The sequence below is a fragment of the Nerophis ophidion genome, linkage group LG05 (genome assembly GCF_033978795.1).
Source record: "Nerophis ophidion isolate RoL-2023_Sa linkage group LG05, RoL_Noph_v1.0, whole genome shotgun sequence".
Classification (NCBI taxonomy): Eukaryota; Metazoa; Chordata; class Actinopteri; order Syngnathiformes; family Syngnathidae; genus Nerophis; species Nerophis ophidion.
Window position 1 is genome coordinate 34,570,889 of NC_084615.1, and position 23,877 is coordinate 34,594,765.

At 45.1% G+C, this 23,877-nt stretch overlaps 2 protein-coding genes and 1 non-coding gene across 8 annotated transcripts in view; 2 read left to right on the plus strand and 1 right to left on the minus strand.

Annotated features, from left to right (window-relative positions):
* Positions 1–1,229: 1,229 nt before the first annotated feature.
* rps12 (ribosomal protein S12) lies at positions 1,230–12,103 on the plus strand. The gene is given in 7 exon segments (XM_061900659.1): positions 1,230–1,283; positions 1,408–1,429; positions 1,432–1,453; positions 6,115–6,231; positions 6,423–6,525; positions 11,174–11,275; positions 12,020–12,103. Coding segments are annotated over 7 exon segments (468 nt in total). The 5' UTR covers positions 1,230–1,244; the 3' UTR covers positions 12,083–12,103.
* Positions 6,268–6,350, plus strand: LOC133553709 (small nucleolar RNA SNORD100). Its single transcript, XR_009806972.1, has one exon. It is a non-coding gene; the product is annotated as a small nucleolar RNA SNORD100 (small nucleolar RNA).
* A 112-nt stretch (positions 12,104–12,215) lies between the features above and the next one.
* The window catches only part of eya4 (EYA transcriptional coactivator and phosphatase 4), a 132,683-nt gene continuing 121,021 nt past the window's right edge, over positions 12,216–23,877 (minus strand). For 5 of the 6 annotated variants that reach the window (XM_061900658.1, XM_061900655.1, XM_061900653.1 and 2 more), the window contains 7 exons: positions 21,300–21,389; positions 21,133–21,191; positions 20,823–20,983; positions 20,525–20,639; positions 13,849–13,970; positions 13,302–13,402; positions 12,216–12,718 (listed from right to left, as the gene is read on the minus strand). In XM_061900658.1, the coding sequence (XP_061756642.1) occupies positions 12,638–12,718; positions 13,302–13,402; positions 13,849–13,970; positions 20,525–20,639; positions 20,823–20,983; positions 21,133–21,191; positions 21,300–21,389 (729 nt within the window). In that variant the 3' untranslated portion in view covers positions 12,216–12,637. Of the gene's footprint in view, positions 12,719–13,301; positions 13,403–13,449; positions 13,551–13,848; positions 13,971–20,524; positions 20,640–20,822; positions 20,984–21,132; positions 21,192–21,299; positions 21,390–23,877 lie in introns of all 6 variants that reach the window. The other variant, XM_061900654.1, reaches the window with a different exon arrangement.

Consider the following 23,877-nt stretch of genomic DNA (forward strand, 5'->3'; position numbering starts at 1 on the left):
AAGGACAAAAAAAAGTTTTAAAGTACACTTTTGGTCAACCGAGTTAATCTTTAGATTTAAGCGTTAAAAGGAAAAAAAAAAGATATAACATGTGACTTATTTTCAACACTTTAATTACCAGTGGTTCTCAACCTTTTTTCAGTGATGTACCCCCTGTAATTCAAGTACCCCCTAATCAGAGCAAAGCATTTTTGGTTGAAAAAAAGAGATAAAGAAGTAAATTACAGCACTGTGTCATCAGTTTCTGATTTATTAAATTGTATAACAGTGCAAAATATTGCTCATTTGTATTGTTCTTTCATGAACTATTTGGGAAAAAAAGATATAAAAATAACTAAAAACTTGTTGAAAAATAAACAAGTGATTCAATTATAAATAAAGATTTCTACACAAAGACGTAATCATCAACTTAAAGTGCTCTCTTTGGGGATTGTAATAGAGATCCATCTGGATTCATGAACTTAATTCTAAACATTTCTTCACAAAAAAAGAAATCTTTAACATCAATATTTATGGAACATGTCCCCAAATATCTGGCTGTCAACATTGAATATTGCATTGTTGTAATTTTCCCCCACAATTTATGAACTTACATTAATATTTTGTTGAAGTATTATCCATCCATCCATTTTCTACCGCTTATTCCCTTTCGGGGTCGCGGGGGGCGCTGGCGCCTATCTCAGCTACAATCGGGCGGAAGGAAGTATTATTCAATAAATATATTTATAAAGGATTTTTAAATTGTTGCTATTTTTAGAATATTTAAAAAAAATCTTACGTACCCCTTGGCATACCTTCAAGTACCCCCAGGGGTACCGTACCCCCATTTGAGAACCACTGAATTAGACAATAAGACTATTTTGGGTCTCCAGGACCTTTATAATTGAACACAACAGCGAGAAACCCTAAGGTATACAATATATATTGTATTTGTTTTAAAAATATACAACTTGCCCCCGCATGCTTTTATTTTTTAGTGTCAGGCCGGCCCTCAGTGGGAAAAGTCTGGGGACTCCTGGTGTAAAGGCAACATTTTCACGATTAACACATATTCTCTGTCTTCATTACGGCTTTTGTTGTTTTTTTTCTCAATTATTATTCGAGCGCCAAGTAATTATTGACAAACCTTTTGGTAAAAAATTGATTAATAAACTACGTAAAGAAAAGCTGAAAATTAATCAGGCAGTCTTCCGACGCCGTCAAGGGCGGGGGGCCTTGCAGGCTTAAAGTAATGGCGCGCACGGATGACGTCCTCTTTACCCGCTGCCCGAAAGGAGGAAACGGTGCGTTTCTACTTTTTCGCCAACAATCCAACCGATTAAACTATCATCCGCCATCATTACTTCATCAAAACAAAATATTAATGATGGAGAATAATTCCTCTGCATTGTCTGTCATTTATTGCAGAAGTTTAGGTCCGCCATCCATCCTTATCTACAATGGCCGAGGAAGGGTAAGCTCAACTCTTAGAAGTAATTGCTGGGTTATATTAAATTTTATAACTGAGCCGTTATTGGAATACATTTTAAAGGTAAACATTTAGTGATTGGTTTTACTCCGACTAAAATGATAGTTGTCCAATACATCTTTTATTAAGCTAAAATGCGACTGCATGGCGCATGTTGTAGTGTTAGTCGGCGATCTAGAATGTAACGCAGCCTGGTTCCATACTGTGCAACTTCGTTTTTAAAGCATTCAAACAAATTCAATGAGAAATAAAGTGCTGTACAATAAACGTAAAGTGTATTCTTAAAACATAACCTTATACAATGTATTAAGTAATAAACTTGAATATCCTTGCATTGTTCTAATATGCTGCACAAAGTGCTTTTTAGACATTCGATGTATTAAGTATTAAACTTGAATATCCTTGCATTGTTCTAATATGCTGCACAAAGTGCTTTTTAGACATTCGATTAGATGTCACCACTATTCTCATCTATTAAGCTTCCACATACACACATGATGACTTAAGTTAAAGTAGCAGTGAAAGTCTCACACACACTTGGGGTGGTGAAATTTCTCCTCTGCTATTGACCCATCCTCTTGTTCACCTGGGAGGTGAGGGGAGCAGTGAGCAGCAGCAGCGGTGGTCGCCCCTGGTTATCATTTTTGGAGAGATAAAGGCCTACTGAAATGAGATTTTCCTATTTAAACGGGGATAGCAGGTCCATTCTATGTGTCATACTTGATCATTTTGTGATATTGCCATGTTTTTGCTGGAAGGATGTAGTAGAGAACATCGACGATAAAGTTCGCAACTTTTGGTGCTGATAAAAAAGCCTTGCCTTTACTGGAAGTTGCAGACGATGACGTCACAAGGGTGAGGGCTCCTCACGTCCTCACATTGTTTATAATGGGAGCCTCCCATTATAAAACGACAATTTCCCCATTAATTTGAGCGAGGATGAAAGCTTTGTGGATGATGCTATTGATAGTGAAGGACTTGAAAAAAAAGTAAAGTTAAAAAAATAATGGCAATTGCATCGGGACGGATTCAGATGTTTTTAGACACATTTACCAGGATAATTCTGGGAAATCCCTTATCTTTCTATTGTGTTGCTAGTGTTTTAGTGAGATTAAATACTACCTGATAGTCGGAGGGGTGTGTCCAAGGGTGTCTTAAAGCCAGTCTCTGAGGGAAGTCGACGGCAGCTGCATGGACGGCGAAAGCTCAGCTGATCTCCGGTAAGAGGTGACTTTTTACCGCAATTTTCTCACCGAAACCTGCCGGTTGACAAGTGGTCGGGAATCATGTATGCTTGACCGCTCTGATCCATAGTAAAGCTTCACCTCCGGAAATTTTAAACAAGGAATCACCGTGTGTTTGTGTGGTTAAAGGCTAAAGCTTTCCAACTCCATCTTTCCACTTTTTCTTCATGATTAATTGAACAAATTGCAAAAGATTCAGCAACACAGATGTCCAGAATACTGTTTAATTGCGCGAGGAAAAGAGACGACTTTTAGCAGCAAATGGTGCTGCGCTAATATGTCCTCTACAGTCCGTGACGTCACGCGCACGCGTCATCATTCCGCGACATTTTCAACAAGAAACTCTGCGGTAAATTTAAAATTGCAATTTAGTCAACTAAACCGGCCGTATTGGCATGTGTTGCAATGTTAATATTTCATCATTGATATATAAACTATCAGACTGCGTGGTCAGTAGTAGTGGGTTTCAGTAGGCCTTTAACCCCCAATTCCAACCCTTGATGCTGAGTGCCAAGCATGAAGTTAAAGGCCTACTGAAACCCACTACCGACCACACAGTCTGATAGTGTATATATCAATGATGAAATATTAACATTGCAACACATGTTTATACGTCATTTTAGTTCACTAAATTTCAATTTGAAATTTCCTGCGAAGTATCCGGTTGAAAACGTTGCGGTATGATGACATGTGCCTTTGACGTCACCGGTTGTAGCGGACATTTTTTTCCAGCCCGATCCAAGCTATAAGTAGTCTGCTTTAATCGCACAATTACACAGTATTCTGGACATCTGTGTTGCTGAATCTTTAGCAATTTGTTCAATTAATAATTGAGAAGTCAAAGGAGAAAGCTGGAGGTGGGAAGCGGTGTATTGCTGCTGCCTTTAGCAACACAAACACAGCCGGTGTTTCCTTGTTTAGAATTCCCAAAAGTGAAGCTTTACTATGGAACAGAGCGGTCAAACGAACATGGTTCTCTACCACATGTCAACCGGCAGGTTTCAGTGAGAAAATTTGGTAACAAGTCTGCTCTTACCGTAGATATGAGTGGCGCTTGCGTCCTCCTCGGACTATTACCTCCTCCCACCGGAGACACTGGCGGTCGCCACACCCCTCCGACTTTCAGGTACCATATAATCTCACTAAAACACTAGTAACACAAAAAGCAGATAATGGATTTTCCAGAATGATCCTAGTAAAAGTGTCTTAACATCTGCATCGCTCTCACTACCATCGCCTTTTAAATTTTTTTTTCTAATTCTTCACTTTCACTATCCTCATCCATGAATCTTTCATCCTCGCTCAAATTTATGGGGAAATTGTCGCTTTCCCGGTCCGAATCGCTCTAGCTGCTGGTGGCTATGATTGTAAACAATGTGAGGAGCTCTACAACCAGTGACGTCACGCGCACATCGTCTGCTCCTTCCGGTAAAGGCAAGGCTTTTTTATTAGAGACCAAAAGTTGCGAACTTCATCGTCGATGTTCTCTACTAAATCCTTTCAGCAAAAATATGGCAATATCGCAAAATGATCAAGTATGACACATAGAATGTACCTGCTATCCCCGTTTAAATAAGAAAATCTCATTTCAGTAGGCCTTTAATGGGTCCCATTTTTTTAGTCTTTGGTATGACTGCTGGGGTTTGAACCCACGACCTACCGATCTCAGGGCGAATACTCTAACCACAAAGTCACTTAAATGTTTTGTCCGATACCCTTTCACTTTCCAATGAGTGACATTAAAATTCTGACAAGCTGGAAGCCCAGTCCCATCACTATGATCGAACATCTCCAATTTGGGGTGAAATGCTTGGAAATGTTAATCATATTTCACAGCAGTCTGACTCAATAGGCTAGTTATTAAATAAGAAAAAAATCAGTTTCCTTAAAAATAAAAACTACACTGTTGATCTGTTGGCATTGCACAAGCCCTTACATTAGATTGTTGTCATACGTTCATACGGCTCTGTGTCACCCTCCAAGAAGACAGGTGGATGATACAAGTATACAGGTGCATGATACAAACAAGTATGATTGTTATTTTTTGTAAGGGATGATTTATACATGAATGACGATACAAACAACTAAACAATGTGTGCAGACACCAATGACATTGAATAGTCTACATAAAATCTGCTTCATTTTCTATGCCCAATTCAGTTAACTGCTGGTTCAATGTTAGGCTTCGGTTTTAGCACATTTTCCGTATTTTTCCTACAGACAGCATTTGGTGACCGCAAACAAGGTTATGGATTGATTCACACTTTTTTTTTTTTTTTTTTTTTTTTTTTTTTTTTTGGCTTTTGAAGTTTACTGGAAAATTGATCATGAAAGTCTTAAAAAAATGCTTGAATTTGGCCATGGAAAAGGTGTACGAACCCTGTTTACTGTTTGGTACTGTTAACATATCTTGAGTTATTGTTTAGAAATATGGGGAAACTACAAATGTGCGCTTCATTCACTAACAGTGGAACAAAAAAGATCGATTACAATAATACATATTGTTGGATTTAGAGAACATACAAACCCTTTAGTAAATCACAAATATTTAAATTAAATTATTTGGTGCATTTGCAAACTGCTAAAAGTATGTATAAAGCAAACTATAACCTGTTACCTAAGAATGTACAGCAATTATTCTCAACAAAAGAGAAATATAACTTTAGAGGAAAATCTAATTTAAAATATTTGTATGCTCGTACAACACTTAAAACCTTTTAGTATATCAGTATGTGAAATAAATTAAGGAATGGATCAATCAAAGCACCAATATGATTCAGTTTAAGAGACTGTTCATACTACAAGTGTTCACAAAGTACACAAGAATTATGATGAACATCTTGGAACCCTTTTTTTTATGAGACTAAGATTATTTAATGATAAATAAATGGGTTGTACTTGGATAGCGCTTTTCTACCTTCAAGGTACTCAAAGCGTTTTGACACTACTTCCACATTTACCCATTCACACACACATTCACACACTGATGGAGGGAGCTGCCATGCAAGGCGCCAACCAGCACCCATCAGGAGCAAGGGTGAAGTGTCTTGCTCAGGACACAACGGACGTGACGAGGTTGGTTCTAGGTGGGATTTGAACCAGTGACCCTCGGGTTGCGCACGGCCACTGCGCCACGCCGTCCCTATTTATGTATATTTATGTATTTAATATTTGTTTGCTTACTATGGTATATTATTAGTTCACTGTTCTGTTACAGAGAACAAGGAAATTGGATAAAATTGCAATGGTATGAAAAGGGTTAGGATTTATTAAGATCTGCTTTTTCCTACTCCTTTTTGGACGTGCTGTAATGAAACTGGTAATGCGTGATGCATTACATTGTATCTTATGCATGTTTCAAATAAACCGGAACTGAACTGAATCGTCGTCTTCCTCCAACAGCATTGCTGCCGGAGGTGTGATGGATGTTAACACCGCTCTCCCTGAAGTGCTCAAGACCGCACTTATCCATGATGGCCTTGCCCGTGGTATCCGAGAGGCTGCTAAGGCACTAGACAAGTAGGTCTTTTATCTCACCTATTGGATTCTTCAAAGTGTATCAATGATGATTCCTTGGCTCCCTCTTCTGAACACCATGAGGAGATTGCCATTGTCACCAAATTCTTGTCTGAGACATGCTACATTTTCATTTAATTGATGTATACAGTTTGTAATTTCATTGAATTAATGCAGTGCACTCATTTATCCAGGCGCCAGGCCCATCTGTGCGTCCTTGCCGCCAACTGCGACGAGCCCATGTATGTCAAGCTGGTGGAGGCCCTCTGCGCCGAGCATCAGATCAACTTAATCAAGGTGAGACTCATAGAACTAGTTTACATAAATAATAGGGGTGTAACGGTACGTGTATTTGTATTGAACCGTTTCGGTACGGGGGTTTCGGTTCAGCACACGGGCGTACCAAACGAGTTTGTAAGCAAAAGTCTTCACAAGCTGCTCTGCTTTCTGCCTCTGTCTCAGCAGCAAGCATTGTACCACCCACACAACCATCTGATTGGTTACATACAAAGCCAATCAGCAGTGCGTATTCAGAGCGTATGGAGTCAATGCTTCAGCGTCGAGCAGATATTCATTTTGCAGGGGAGCAGCGGACAGCGTACCCCAAATGATAAAAAACACCTCCCAGTCACAACTATTACAAACATCACTATGAGCCCGTTGACCTTCTAGAAATGTAAACTGCAGCTCAGCTCGCTTGCAGTTCTGGCTTGAGGTGAAGGCTAATTAGCTTTTAGCGTAACGTTAGCTCATTTTGCTGTGTGTGCGTGTTGATGGCAGCAAAGCCCTGTCTGTCTATTTCATTGAGCTCCATGGTTTTCAGGGATGAATAGTCTCTCCTGTTGTTATTGTACTATTTTTTTCAGCAATAGTTACATTAATCATTAGTAATGATAGCAGCCTAGTTTTGAATGGCAGGGTCCCTGCTATCACATGTTAATAAAAAATATAACATTTACATAATAAAAGTCAACTACAGGCTTCCCAAATGCTGTAATAAATTAAGCATGAGTTGACTTGAAACTGTTTAATGTTGCACTTTTTATATGTGGAAGAAAGGTTTTTTTATTTTATTTAATCAAAGCAACATCTTGAGACAGTTTAATGTGGTTTAACATGGGCAGAATTATTAGTGTTCCCAATGTTAAAAGGATAAAGCCATTGTTTACAAATTTGGTAAATAACCCAAAAATTTATATTTTGTTGTTTTCCTACTGTACCGAAAATGAACTGAACCGTGACCTCCAAACCGAGGTATGTACCGAATAGAAATTTTTGTGTACCGTTACACCCCTAAAAATAGCAAAAAATAGGGGTGTAACGATTGACATATCGAGTAGTACTCCTTTGCTTTCCAGACTATAGGTATCAATCAATGTCATTTTAAAAGGAAACCTATCAATTGTATTGCTATTGGGAGAAAAAAAAAACATACATCCATTTTATACCGCTTGTCGCGGGGGTGCAGTGGGCTTTTGAGCCTAGGGTTGTCCCGATCCGATATTTGGATTGGATCGGCCGCCGATATTTGCCAAAAAATGCGTATCGGCAAGGCATGGGAAAATGCCGGTCCAGATTCAGTTTTTAAACAAACTCCGGTCCGTGTTTTCCAACACACCGATTTAAATAATACATTCCACTCTTCTGCTGCTCCCTAAACTCCGTTCCGCATTTTCCAGCACACCTTCAAAATATCCACAGGTCTGTGTTCTAACCGTTCAGACGGCCGTGTGAATTAAAAGTTACGGTAAAAATGTCAGCTGTGTGGGATTATTTTACCCTACAAAACAAAAAAGATGAAGAGGTGGAGTGCAAAACATGCCACAATAAAGTCAAGCGTGGTGGTAAAGTTGTAAGACATTTTAATGACTCTTGCGAGTGAGAGGCTTTTTAGCACTAATAGATGAACACAGGAGCAGGCTGACACCATAGTGTCTTGAAGTGCTTGTCTTTGTTAAAGAATCTCCCCATTATGCTTGGACTGGGGCAAACAATTGAAAGGAGTGTGTAGAAAGTTTTTTTTTTTTTTTTTTTTTTTTTTTTTTAAGGTTTACGCTCGTTAAAGAGCAAGTATTGATGCTGCGTTATAGACATTTTATCCCACTCAGGTTTTTTGTGTCTTGCTTTTTTTTTTGATAATGTTTACAGCATTATTTGCACTTTATACTGTTAACTTTTTTACTGTTTAATGATGCCATTTCTGTTTGTCATGTATAATTTTTGATATTTTGTGTTTATCCTTGAATACCAACTATTGTGTGTTATTCAAACTCATCTAATTCAGCTGGCTAGTTGTTATCAAGAGTACTAAAATCCTTTTCAGCATTAATCTGACAACTAAGTAGGCTAAATAACTTTAAACTTTAATACATGCTCGGATAGGCCAGTATCGGTATCGGATCTGAAGTGCAAAAACAATATCTGTATCTGATCGGAAGTGCAAAAACCTGGATCGGGACATCCCTAGTTGAGCCTATCCCATAAGTTCAAAATTGTTATTAAGGACGTTATTATTCAAGTCTGCCTTGTGGCGTCATCCCATAATCCCATAAATCGGAAAAACAAATATGGTGAGTACCGTTGAAGGGTCATACCAAATGCAAATGCCACAAGGCAAACAGCATCATAAATTACAACCTTAAGCTACAGCATGATTGCCAAAAACTCAACAGACGCTGCCGCAACACAATGATATAGACCTGCAACACAAGTTTAAGCCACAAAAGCTGTGACGGAAGTGACATCAGAGCAAGTTATGGCATCTGAAAGTGGTATATTCATTTTATGGAAAAAGTAAATAAAGGGTTTTATAACTGAAAAAGTTTTCAGTCGCATTTTTTCAGTATTTTTTGCAATATTTGCTGTGGTCCATATGATTCGGAAGTCGGAGCTGGGAATGACGTCACAGCTGACTTATAAGCATTCCAGTTACAATCTCGGAAATCAAGATTCCCACATCCACAAAAGCTATTTTTGCGCTTGCCTTGTCTGAATACAAACACCTTGGGGGAAATATGCACTCTTTCTGCAACCTTCCGATAGCCATCGGTGGATGAAGGGGAAGCACTGAAGCTATTGCTGGCAATGTATGCCACAGTGACGTTTAGGGATGATACTCGAAACCGGTATTCCCGGTTGTTCGATAAGAAAACCGAGTCTTCGGACTCGAATCCCTTTTTGAGAACTGGTACTCGTCACTCCTTTTGCATGCTGGGTAGTGTAGTTGTTATAATCATAGCTCATATCCCATCTTTCCCCCTATAAAGAAATAATGTTAACTCAATAAAGTGTATTTATTTTTTTAGCTTTAACTTTTCATTTTTTTAGCCTTGTAACCACATTTGCATACAACTTTTCTCTTCATAGAATTTTCTTTCAATAAAGGAATGAAGTGCAAAAATGTCAAAGCATCCTAACAAACAGTTATGTCAAATAGCAGCAGATGTGCACTTTTTGGAGAGCGGTATTATTTTCAGTTTTGTGCCCAAGGGATTGATTTTATTTAACACTATTATTATTTATACACCTATAGTGATCACAGAGACAGGTTGTTTTTGTGTTACTGTATATATTTGTTTTTCTGAAAAATCCCACTTAATATACTTAGGGTAACAACAGTCAATATTTATTTTTTTTATTTTTTTAGGGGGGTAACACTCAATATTTATTTATTTATTAGATGTAATTTTTTTCTCAAAATAAATGTGAGATTTTGTTAAACCAAATATTGTTTTTTTTTCCCCATATACAACAACCTATCTGGATTGGATAAGAGAATCGATAAGGAATCTGTTCATTAAGAGGATTCGATAATAGACTCGAACTCGATAATTTCTTATCAAACATAATCCCTAGTGACGTTACATATATATGAGCATACAACACATTGTATATGCAGCAATCTTTGAAACAAAATCTGGGGAAGTGAGAATGTTCCGGCATGCAGAGTTGGAAATCCGATCTCGAGGGGCGTTCCAGTTGAAATGCTGACGAAGAACTCGGAAATTCTGACTTCCCAGGACAAATAGAGTTGTTCATTACATTTTCAACTTACCGTCTCAGGACGTCTGCGAGTCGCTGAAATTTGTCCGCTGTCTCTTCCTTTTCATATTGTTTTGGCTTATAGTTGTTACGGCTTTGTTGTTGCGTTCTCGGTCATTTGTTGCGACTATTCTCTTACTGTAGCTTTTTATTAAAATGAAGTGGTAGAAGGGCAAATCACTGCTCATTTAACCTGAAAATATTTGGTCGCAATTTTATTTATTTTGTATCTGTATTATTTCTATTTTGAAAAACAAAAGACACAGGTAAACCTAATGAATCCAACGAGAAGAGTTGTCTGTTGCACTTTATTTTTAATATTGTATTTAATGTTATAAAACAAGCATAAGTGGCAGGCAAATCCAAGTGTTCAAATGTTAGCAACTGTACCTGTATTGAAAATTAGGGCAGAAAGGGTTTCCTGTTAATTCATCCTAAAGTGTCAGTTGCGCTTTAATAAAATAAGGTGCTTTGTATTCATAATTCATTTCTACCTAATTCCCATACAAGAAATAACAAAACGGGAAACTTCGACTTCAGTGTACAGTATCCAGTATTTCACACTGGTTAATTTTTTTGCTATGAAGTTACTGAATCACTTTCAACTCAATGAATCATTTCAGATCTTATTGTTCTAAAAAAATTGAATCGGCAACCACAAATTCTGATTAGATTAGCTGTTAAAACAAATCGTGATAACCTTAAAAAAATTAGGAAGACTTGTCATGTTTGGTATAATGTACTGCTGTATTTCTGATTAGAAATGTTGCTCCCTCTGCTGGAAGTTTGTGATGAGATGATACTCTTTACCAATTTGTGTGAACTACAGTGAAGACTACCCATACTTCTTTTGTATAAACAATTGCATTCATGGAACATTGACAATGTGTGCCATCTATCTCAGGTTGATGACAATAAAAAGCTTGGCGAGTGGGTTGGTCTGTGCAAGATCGACCGTGAGGGCAAACCCCGTAAGGTGGTGGGCTGCAGCTGCGTAGTCGTGAAGGTAAGCAAACACACTGTAGAATGGGCCCTATAATGCAAACCCAACTTTTATTACTTTTTGGGGGGTATTTGGAATCCCCATAAGTCTTGAAAATATGAAATCAAACCATGGAGGCATGGCAGACAGATTTATAAAAACATCTTGCATTCCTTCCTACTTCCTCCAAAGGAGCCGTTTGGAAACTTTTGTTACATCATCTACTTTTAAGTTACCAGATATCTCCATGTATGATAGGGATTTACCTGAAGAGCTTTGTGCTATGAAGCAGACTAGCTTGTACATGCATGCTAAAATCTACCGGGGTAGTGTGCAGTTGAAATGGTAATGTTTGTGAACTATTAAAGTTTTAAAAATTACATGGCTGACTGTGTGGAGACTGTCAAAGGGGGCTTGGCCTGGAGGAGGGCCTCAGGACATAAATAGGACGGCCAATAAACAGCACATTCTAGAGAGATGGTAAATGGCATCTGAGCGGTCTGCAAACATGCAAGATTTAAACCAAAGTGCCACATTACAATTCCAGTAGACCACAAAGAAGGCTTTTGTAAATGTAGTAAACGTATGGTCTTTAAATTTCTCGGTGAGATGTAATGTCTGAGATTATTATGTCTATTTCAATGTAGACTGGACTGTTATGTCGTCCTCACCATGTAACAATTGTCATGATTTGTAGGATCTTTGTGGTCATCAAAGGGTTGTTTTCTCTAATATGGACCTTTTTTTTCCCCCAAATTTCTGCCACAGGACTATGGCAAGGAGTCTCAAGCCAAGGATGTCATTGAGGAGTACTTCAAAGCCAAGAAATAAAAATAAACTGTGGAAATGGCATTAATCTCAAGTGTTTGACTGAAATTGTGCATGACTGATGGGTCTTATCATGCTTGACATAATTATGAGGCACTTAATGAGGAACTGGTACACACACAAGAGAAGTCAAAAATTGTTGGGAAAGGATTTTTGTCTTTTTAATATGTACACTTCTGAAAAGAACAGACTGACAACACATTAAGGCACAACACATGATGCATTTTCTCAACCCCTCCCACCCTCGTCTTGTTAAAACAAATCCCCTTAAAATAACTTCATTGACACACCACCCACACCTCAGCCCTTCATTTTATTGCAAATAATTTACACAGGCACCTGTATCAGGCTAGCCGGAAATAAAATAAAAGCAGCTTATCTCTACACAGTAACTGTCCAGAGACCAGCCAAGTCCATTTGAAAATGTCCATGTGGAGCTTCTCAGTCCGCATTGCTTTTTAAGACATTCAGTTTGTAAATCCAGATGTTCAAAAAAAATTGCAGTGTAGTTTGTTCTTAAATAGTTATACAAAAGGGGGTAAGCAAGTCCATACAGTTTTACAGGTACTCAAACTCCAGTGCTTGATGTAGCGCCAGCAGGTCAGAGTGGCTGGATATCCTCCAGAAGGGCATGTTATGCTGTGGAGAGGACACAAACACTGAAATACAAGTTGATAGGGAATGTAAGCGATGCAACAAACACTGCAAACCAAATACATGCTGTCCTAAAAGCTCTATAAGTGGGGAAGTGTTTGCTTTCCTGCCAAAGCTTCAAAAACTTTCAAATCTGATCAATTAAATTTTTCCTCAACTTCAGATTACAATCTGAATACCTGACAAACATGTACATTTTTCTTCACAATCTGCTGAACTGAATAAATAACATTCTTGGCATGAAAGCAATTGAGCACTCATCTTAAACCTCTGTAACCCCAACACACAAAACCTGAAAATATTAGAGAAAATACAATTTTGCACATACAGCAAAATGATAGCACAAATTTAGAGAAGAGCCCACAAACCAGATTGCTTTAAAAACATCACCATTGAATTTTAGTAGAAGAAGACTTGATGTGAGTTCTCGCACTTGAAAAAAGAACAGCCAGTGAGGTGAAAAAGCAAAAAGAACTATCAGTAAACCGCTACAGCAAAGACAGGCAGCCTTCAACCAATCAGAGCTCACACTGCACCAAGTGGGCAGGGGCACAGCAAGTCTATTTACCTTTTTGGCTGCCTGCTCCTCTTCCACACCGTCCCCCACAACAACATACACTACTTTCCTGCCAAACCTTTGCATTATGCGCTCAAAGCAACTCTCTTTTCCTGCAAATAAACAAGAAGGTGGTCAAAAATGGTCAAAGGTCATTTACCTGGCCGGCTGCATGCTCTTCATCCTTGCCGTCGCCGACCACAACATACGTAATGTTAGTGCCAAAGCGGGAGACTATACGCTCAAAACAGCTCTCTTTGCCTGGGGGACAAAACATGACTTTCACAGGGTTTCTTTTTGTTAAGATGATTGAATGATGGGGTTGTAACAAAGTTAATAATACTGCTGATTTCTGTCAACAGAAGATGGATTAACAATTCAATGTTTGTGATGATTTCTCAATAGTCTGCACAGGTTGCTCCAGTTTGAAGGCCACAGCTTTTCTCGGTATGTACTCTTCTGTATTATCTCCATCAAATCAATACAGTACGATGTCAACAAACCGTTACCATTACGACCGCTGTTTTAAGTGTTTAGCCACTGTGCGTGTGTGTCTTGCCTATTTTTGTCGCACTGTAGATGTTCTCGATGGGGAACACAGAACCCAGACTGTACAGGAGAACTTTAGCCAGTGCCGGTATGAGCTGCGTGGTGGTCACCATCACGTTCACGCAGTTACTCCTGCAGAGGGGACAAGAGCAAAGTACGTGGGGTCACGACCACACGTGTCCCGGTACAACATTTTTACTGCCGGTAAAATACCGATATCGGAGTAATGAGTATAATCCAATACAATATTAGTGTGAATAATACACACTTTGTTGTGCGGAATGTCAGGAAAGGTTTGATCAAGTGAAATTACTCAGAGGATGGCCACTGTTTTTAAGGTTAAGGTGGAGTGTTTTTTGTTTTTTCCCGGCGACACTTTGTGGTCATAATATTTTGTAAGTAATCTCAAGACTTAGTAAGTTGATTGATGCAGACACTTTTGTTACTGGATACCTTGTAACTAAGTAATGGGTAACTATAATAATTTGATACTTGTTTATATTGACACCTGTTTTAGACTGCAATATTGATCAATTAAGAACATTTATTACATGTGTGCTATTGTATGCTTAGCTGTTGTGTAGCTGCTGGCTCCTAGTGGCCTACCATGTACCATGTGTGCACTGGAGGACATTTAGATGTTTAACGCACTGCAGGACGCTAATATGCTAGCCCATGTATCGATTCTGGACAGCCCTCGTTACGACGGGGGGCCGTCCTCGTTACGACGGGGGACAGCCCGCGTTACGACGGGGGACAGCCCTCGTTACGACGGGGGACAGCCCTCGTTACGACGGGGGGCCGTCCTCGTTACGACGGGGGACCTTCCTCGTTACGACGGGGGACCGCCCTCGTTACGACGGGGGACCGCCCCCGTTACGACGGGGGGCCGCCCTCGTTACGACGGGGGACCTTCCTCGTTACGACGGGGGACAGCCCTCGTTACGACGGGGGACAGCCCTCGTTACGACGGGGGGCCGCCCTCGTTACGACGGGGGGCCGTCCTCGTTACGAGGGGGGCCACCCTCGTTACGACAGGGGACAGCCCTCGTTACGACGGGGGACCGCCCTCGTTACGACGGGGGACCGCCCTCGTTACGACGGGGGACAGCCCTCGTTACGACGGGGGACCGCCCTCGTTACGACGGGGGACAGCCCTCGTTAAAACGGGGGGCCGACCTCGTTACGACGGGGGACAGTCCTCGTTACGACGGGGGACAGTCATCGTTACGACGGGGGGCCGCCCTCGTTACGACGGTGGACAGCGCTCGTTACGACGGGGGGCAGCCATCGTTACGACGGGGGACCGCCCTCGTTACGACGAGCGGCCGCCCTCGTTACGACGGGGGACAGCCCTCGTTACGACGGGGGACCTTCCTCTTTACGACGGGGGACAGCCCTCGTTACGACGGGGGACAGCCCGCCGTCCTCGTTACGAAGGGGGACAGTCATCGTTACGACGGGGGGCCGCCCTCGTTACGACGGGGGACAGCCCTCGTTAAGACGAGGGGCCGCCCTCGTTACGACGGGGGACAGCCCTCGTTACGACGGGGGACAGCCCTCGTTACGACGGGGGGCCGTCCTCGTTACGACGGGGGACAGCCCTCGTTACGACGGGGGACAGCCCTCGTTACGACGGGGGGCCGCCCTCGTTACGACGGGGGACAGCCCTCGTTACGACGGGGGGCCGCCCTCGTTACGACGGGGGACCTTCCTCTTTACGACGGGGGACAGCCCTCGTTACGACGGGGGACAGCCATCGTTACGACGGGGGGCCGCCCTCGTTACGACGGGGGACCTTCCTCTTTACGACGGGGGACAGCCCTCGTTACGACGGGGGGCCGTCCTCGTTACGAAGGGGGACAGTCCTCGTTACGACGGGGGACAGTCATCGTTACGACGGGGGGCCGCCCTCGTTACGACGGGGGACAGTCCTCGTTACGACGGGGGACAGCCCTCGTTAAGACGGAGGGCCGCCCTCGTTACGACGGGGGACAGCCCTCGTTACGACGGGGGGCCGTCCTCGTTACGACGGGGGACAGCCCTCGTTACGACGGGGGACAGCCCTCGTTACGACGGGGGACAGCCCTCGTTACGACGGGGGGCAGCCCTCGTTACGACGGGGGGCCGTCCTCGTTACGACGGGGGGCCGTCCTCGTTACGACGGGGGACAGCCCTCGTTACGACGGGGGACAGCCCTCGTTACGACGGGGGACAGCCCTCGTTACGACGGGGGACAGCCCTCGTTACGACGGGGGACAGCCCTCGTTACGACGGGGGGCCGTCCTCGTTACGACGGGGGACCTTCCTCGTTACGACGGGGGACCGCCCTCGTTACGACGGGGGACCGCCCTCGTTACGACGGGGGGCCGCCCTCGTTACGACGGGGGACCTTCCTCGTTACGACGGGCTACAGCCCTCGTTACGACGGGGGACAGCCCTCGTTACGACGGGGGACAGCCCTCGTTACGACGGGGGACAGCCCTCGTTACGACGGGGGGCCGCCCTCGTTACGACGGGGGGCCGTCCTCGTTACGAGGGGGGCCACCCTCGTTACGACGGGGGACAGCCCTCGTTACGACGGGGGACCGCCCTCGTTACGACGGGGGACCGCCCTCGTTAAAACGGGGGGCCGACCTCGTTACGACGGGGGACAGTCCTCGTTACGACGGGGGACAGTCATCGTTACGACGGGGGGCCGCCCTCGTTACGACGGTGGACAGCGCTCGTTACGACGGGGGACAGCCATCGTTACGACGGGGGACCGCCCTCGTTACGACGAGCGGCCGCCCTCGTTACGACGGGGGACAGCCCTCGTTACGACGGGGGACCTTCCTCTTTACGACGGGGGACAGCCCTCGTTACGACGGGGGACAGCCCGCCGTCCTCGTTACGAAGGGGGACAGTCATCGTTACGACGGGGGGCCGCCCTCGTTACGACGGGGGACAGCCCTCGTTACGACGGGGGACAGCCCTCGTTAAGACGAGGGGCCGCCCTCGTTACGACGGGGGACAGCCCTCGTTACGACGGGGGACAGCCCTCGTTACGACGGGGGACAGCCCTCGTTACGACGGGGGGCCGTCCTCGTTACGACGGGGGACAGCCCTCGTTACGACGGGGGGCCGTCCTCGTTACGACGGGGGACAGCCCTCGTTACGACGGGGGACAGCCCTCGTTACGACGGGGGGCCGCCCTCGTTACGACGGGGGACAGCCCTCGTTACGACGGGGGGCCGCCCTCGTTACGACGGGGGACCTTCCTCTTTACGACGGGGGACAGCCCTCGTTACGACGGGGGACAGCCATCGTTACGACGGGGGGCCGCCCTCGTTACGACGGGGGACCTTCCTCTTTACGACGGGGGACAGCCCTCGTTACGACGGGGGGCCGTCCTCGTTACGAAGGGGGACAGTCCTCGTTACGACGGGGGACAGTCATCGTTACGACGGGGGGCCGCCCTCGTTACGACGGGGGACAGTCCTCGTTACGACGGGACAGCCCTCGTTAAGACGGAGGGCCGCCCTCGTTACGACGGGGGACAGCCCTCGTTACGACGGGGGGCCGTCCTCGTTACGACGGGGGACAGCCCTCGTTACGACGGGGGACAGCCCTCGTTACGACGGGGGACAGCCCTCGTTACGACGGGGGGCCGCCCTCGTTACGACGGGGGACAGCCCTCGTTACGACGGGGGACAGCCCTCGTTACGACGGGGGACAGTCATCGTTACGACGGGGGACAGTCATCGTTACGACGGGGGGCCGCCCTCGTTACGACGGGGGGCCGCCCTCGTTACGACGGGGGGCCGCCCTCGTTACGACGGGGGGCCGCCCTCGTTACGACGGGGGGCCGCCCTCGTTACGACGGGGGACCGCCCTCGTTACGACGGGGGACAGCCATCGTTACGACGGGGGACAGCCCTCGTTACGACGCGGGACCTTCCTCGTTACGACGGGGGACAGGCCTCGTTACGACGGGGGGCCGCCCTCGTTACGACGGGGGGCCGCCCTCGTTACGACGGGGGACAGGCCCCGTTACGACGGGGGACCTTCCTCGTTACGACGGGGGGCCGTCCTCGTTACGACGGGGGGCCGCCCTCGTTACGACGGGGGACCGCCCTCGTTACGACGGGGGGTAGTCCCCGTTACGACGGGGGGCCGCCCTCGTTACGACGGGGGGCCGTCCTCGTTACGACGGGGGTCCGTCCTCTTTGCGACGGGGGGCCGCCCTCGTTACGACGGGGGGCCGTCCTCGTTACGACATGGGTCCGTCCTCGTTACGACGGGGGACCTTCCTCGTTATGACGGGGGACAGGCCTCGTTACGACGGGGGACAGCCCTCGTTACGACGGGGGACAGCCCTCGTTACGACGGGGGGCCGCCCTCGTTACGACGGGGGGCCGCCCTCGTTACGACGGGGGGCCGCCCTCGTTACGACGGGGGACCTTCCTCTTTACGACGGGGGACAGCCCTCGTTACGACGGGGGACAGCCATCGTTACGACGGGGGGCCGCCCTCGTTACGACGGGGGACCTTCCTCTTTACGACGGGGGACAGCCCTCGTTACGACGGGGGGCCGTCCTCGTTACGAAGGGGGACAGTCCTCGTTACGACGGGGGACAGTCATCGTTACGACGGGGGGCCGCCCTCGTTACGACGGGGGACAGTCCTCGTTACGACGGGGGACAGCCCTCGTTAAGACGGAGGGCCGCCCTCGTTACGACGGGGGACAGCCCTCGTTACGACGGGGGGCCGTCCTCGTTACGACGGGGGACAGCCCTCGTTACGACGGGGGACAGCCCTCGTTACGACGGGGGACAGCCCTCGTTACGACGGGGGACAGCCCTCGTTACGACGGGGGACAGCCCTCGTTACGACGGGGGGCCGCCCTCGTTACGACGGGGGACAGCCCTCGTTACGACGGGGGACAGCCCTCGTTACGACGGGGGACAGCCATCGTTACGACGGGGGACAGTCATCGTTACGACGGGGGACAGTCATCGTTACGACGGGGGGCCGCCCTCGTTACGACGGGGGGCCGCCCTCGTTACGACGGGGGGCCGCCCTCGTTACGACGGGGGGCCGCCCTCGTTACGACGGGGGACCGCCCTCGTTACGACGGGGGACAGCCATCGTTACGACGGGGGACAGCCCTCGTTACGACGCGGGACCTTCCTCGTTACGACGGGGGACAGGCCTCGTTACGACGGGGGGCCGCCCTCGTTACGACGGGGGGCCGCCCTCGTTACGACGGGGGACAGGCCCCGTTACGACGGGGGACCTTCCTCGTTACGACGGGGGGCCGTCCTCGTTACGACGGGGGGCCGCCCTCGTTACGACGGGGGACCGCCCTCGTTACGACGGGGGGTAGTCCCCGTTACGACGGGGGGCCGCCCTCGTTACGACGGGGGGCCGTCCTCGTTACGACAGGGGTCCGTCCTCTTTGCGACGGGGGGCCGCCCTCGTTACGACGGGGGGCCGTCCTCGTTACGACATGGGTCCGTCCTCGTTACGACGGGGGACCTTCCTCGTTATGACGGGGGACAGGCCTCGTTACGACGGGGAACCTTCCTCGTTACGATGGGGGACAGCCCTCGTTACGACGGGGGGCCGTCCTCGTTACGACGGGGGACAGCCCTCGTTACGACGGGGGGCCGCCCTCGTTACGACTGGGGACCGTCCTCGTTACGGCGGGGGGAAGTCCTCGTTACGACTGGGGGCCGCCCTCGTTACGACGGGGGACAGTCCTCGTTACGACATGGGTCCGTCCTCTTTGCGACGGGGGACAGCCCCCGTTACGATGGGGGATCGACTCGTTACGACGGGGGACAGCTATTCAAAAGCTCTTTTCTCTTTTATGCATGAGTCTTGAAGTCAAAGTTATTCCATATTAGGTATACACTTTCACTCAGAAGCCAGCTAAGGGAAGAATATCAGTCCTTTTGTTCTAGGGAGGCTCTCACAAATATATAGGGAGTCATTTTTTTTTTTTAATATTGCTTTTTTTTTAATTGAGGAAATTGTGACATGTATCCATTTTATACCAAAATGGGTACATGAATGATACAGCAGAGGATTGGGAGAATGTCATGTGGTCAGATGAAACCAAAATAGAACATTTTGGTATAAACTCAACTCGTCGTGTTTGGAGGAAGAAGAATACTGAGTTGCATCCCAAGAACATCATAACTACTGTGAAGCATGGGGGTGGAAACATCATGCTTTGGGGCTGTTTTTCTGCTAAGGGGACAGGACGATTGATCCGTGTTAAGGAAAGAATGAATGGGGCCATGTATCGTGAGATTTTGAGCCAAAACCTTCCGTCAGTGAGAGCTTTTGAATGGTTGACCAAATACTTATTTTTCACCAAAGTTTACAAATAAATTCTTTAAAATTCCTACAATGTGAATTCCTGGATTTTTTTTTTCACATTCTGTTTCTCACAGTTGAAGTGTACCTATGATGAAAATTACAGACCTCTGTCATCATTTTAAGTGAGAAAATCGGTGGCTGACTAAATACTTTTTTGCCCCACTGTAAGTCACGTGTTTGATTTTGGAAAGCACTTAAGTCTGTAGCTTTTAGGCTGCAGATCATTTCAGTTAAAATATTAATAGCTCACAATATTTTGCGGATGTGGCATCATGTGTACACATTGAAAATGACCATAATTCATGCATGACGGGCACCTGGAGCTGATGATGGACAGCGACTTGAGGGCGTGAGTAAGCCAGGAGTCGGTGAGAGCCTCGACTTCGGCTCGGAGCTGCAGCCAAGCGTCCCTCTTTGCGGGACCCAGCAGACCTGGAGGACAGCATGGAGAGGTAAGACCCAGATAGAAAATATGATATCAATATTGTATGTACAACATGAAAGCTGAATGAAAAAAAAAGGATTCTGTCTGATGTTGGCGTGCAGGTGTTTCTGATGTTGCGGTCAGTGAGTGTGCACTAAAAGCTGAACCCTCCCTCTGTCCGATTGGCTTACCCCCTACATTGTTTTTGTACGTGCTATACAACTCTTTGACCCGTCTGTAGCGGAAGGCCAGCTTCCTCATCCAGTCCACGCCGCCGCGGACGCCAGTAGCGAGGCACAGGTTGGCGCTTGTCGCAGCTGCATGGAAGCCATCAGTTGCAAAACTGTAAGTACTGTCGATCAAAACAATGACATGTTTTATTTGCAAGCTCTGCTCAACAACAACAACAAATATTGAACTGATTCGGTGCTGTTTACAAAACAAAACATGATAATAGCAATAAAATATATTCTTTTAAATTAAATTGTAGTTAGTTGTCACCTTAAGTCCTGGCCGTTGTCGTCTGATGATACGTCATCAATATGTACCTGATCACACTCCTGTGAACATACAATGACGTCATGAACCACAGCGCTGTAGCACCGCATTGCTCCACAAGATAGCAGCAGAGACTTTGGAAAAGAAGGCCGCTAAAACGTGTACTTCACCTCCAAATCGTTAAAGAATAAGTGCGAGTCGGCCAAGTTGAAGATCATCTCCTCCATCCTCAGACCCAGCGTGACGGCCATGGGGGGGTCCTGGGCGAGCACAAAGACCACCACCATCAAAAGAGGGTTTAGAGAGACACTCATCACCGCACATGCTGACAGGGCTTGCACTTGTTCTCTCCCATCAACACTCCTTTTGGCCTCTGTGTGTGTGTGTGTGTGTGTGTGTGTGTGTGTGTGTGTTCAGGCTCAGCTGCAAAAACCATCATGTACGATAGGTCAGCGAGGGTCGACAGCTTGCTGAGCCATTCGCTGACGCTGTCGCTGCACCAGAATAGAAGGCAGCCTAAATACTGCAGAGTGAAAGTGGGTGAGAGATATACACACAAACACACACACACACACGCGCATACGCGCGCACAGGAGTAGTGGGCATTCCCAAGTGAGAAAGTGACATAAAAGTTGTAAGTTTTACAACATGTCTCAACCCCCTTGAGTCCCCACACTGACATGTTGTGTGCGTCAGAAACATTCCTTTAGGTCTTGTTTTATTTGTGTGTGATTATGCACAAAGGAGCACAATGCGGACATTTGATCCGCAGGAGCTTTTAAATGGTTTTGATATTGTAGTTTCCAATCTGTTAACCTGCTCCATGAATGCGAATTCTCATTTTTTTTTAATTGTTTCTTTAGGAGATTATGGGGATAAAAATAAACAGGGTCAGACTGTTGCAGTCGTGAAACCTGCACGTTACATTTCAACATTGTCAACTTGTCTTATATGTATAAAAGTAAGTCATTACATACGATAAACCACAAAGCCAAAGAAAAAGCATGCTATGGTGGATATCTCATAATGGTAGTCAATTTTATTCATCCCAATTACAAAATATATTTTTTTAAATTTGTGTGGCACAATGTTTATACTTTTTTAAATCAAACATGAATTTAATTTGATGCATGTTTTGTGCAAATTCAATGGAAGTTCAATCATTTTTGTTCATGCAAAATGACACAATTATATACAGTACAGGCCAAAAGTTTGGACACACCTTCTAATTCAATGTGTTTTCTTTATTTTCATGACTATTTACATTGTAGATTCTTTGTGCGCATCAAAACTATGAATAAACACATGTGGAGTTATGTACTTAACAAAAAATAGGTGAAATAACTGAAAACATGTTTTATATTCTAGTTTCTTCAAAATAGCCACCCTTTGCTCTGATTAGTTTTTTGCACACTCTTTGTATTCTCTCGATGAGCTTCAAGAGGTAGTCACCTGAAATGGTTTTTACTTCACAGGTGTGCTTGAAGCTCATTGAGAGAATGTCAAGAGTGTGCAAAGCAGTAATCAGAGCAAAAGGTGGCTATTTTGAAGAAACTAGAATAGAAAACATGTTTTCAGTTATTTAACTTTTTTGTTAAGTACATAACTCCACGTGTGTTCATTCATAGTTTTGATGCCTTCAATAACAATCTACTATGTAAATAGTCATGAAAATAAAGAAAACACACTGAATGAGGAGAAGGTGTGTCCAATCTTTTGGCCTTTACCAAACATTTATAAACCTTCCTAAACTACTAGCAGGATTGGAACCCAGGACCTCTGTCTGCAAAACAAGGGCTATGATGTAATGAATTACTAGTTAGAATATGACAACATGTTGGCGGTAAAATGTTATACTATGTCATTCATTAATTGACATTTTATATGAGCTTCTTCACACAAAATGGGCCCCCCACAGATCGCAGTGTGTGTTCTGCCTATAAAACAGTGGCGACTTTTGAGCTGTAGATTTTTTCCTTGCAAATAATGATCCGATTCTACAATTAACCACTTTTTTTCTTTTTTTTACTTTGAATTGATCTATTAATAATCTGTTCTCGGGTCAAACTGTTGATATCATAAAACCTGCCAGGATTAGTGTCTATGGATCAGGTAGTCCCACCACACCGGAACATTCCACACTCATTATTGGCAGCATAGCTCGGTTGGTAGAGTGGCCGTGTCAGCAACTTGAGGGTTGCAGGTTCGATTCCCGCTTCAGTCATCCTAGTCACTGCCGTTGTGTCCTTGGGCAAGACACTTTACCCACCTGCACCCAGTGCCACCCACACTGGTTTAAATGTAACTTAGATATTGGGTTTCACTATGTAAAGCGCTTTGAGTCACTAGAGAAAAGCGTTATATAAATATAATTCCCTTCACTTTTCTTCTAATGCGTGTTTTATGCAATTTTGTCGGATGCTTTTATTACCCGACACAACCACTAGGGGTAACATTTCCAGAGTATTTCAGAATTTCTATGACGTGATGTTTTAATCAGCATTTTGAGAATGTGATATCTCTCAGCTGTCTTATATAATTACTGAAAGAGTCTGCACACTTTTTAGGATTATGAACAGAGATCATATATATATGTATATATATATATGATTATATATATATATGTATATATATATGTATATATATATGTATATATATATATATATACATATATGTATATATATATATATATACATATATGTATATATATATATATATATGTATGTATGTATGTATGTATATATATAT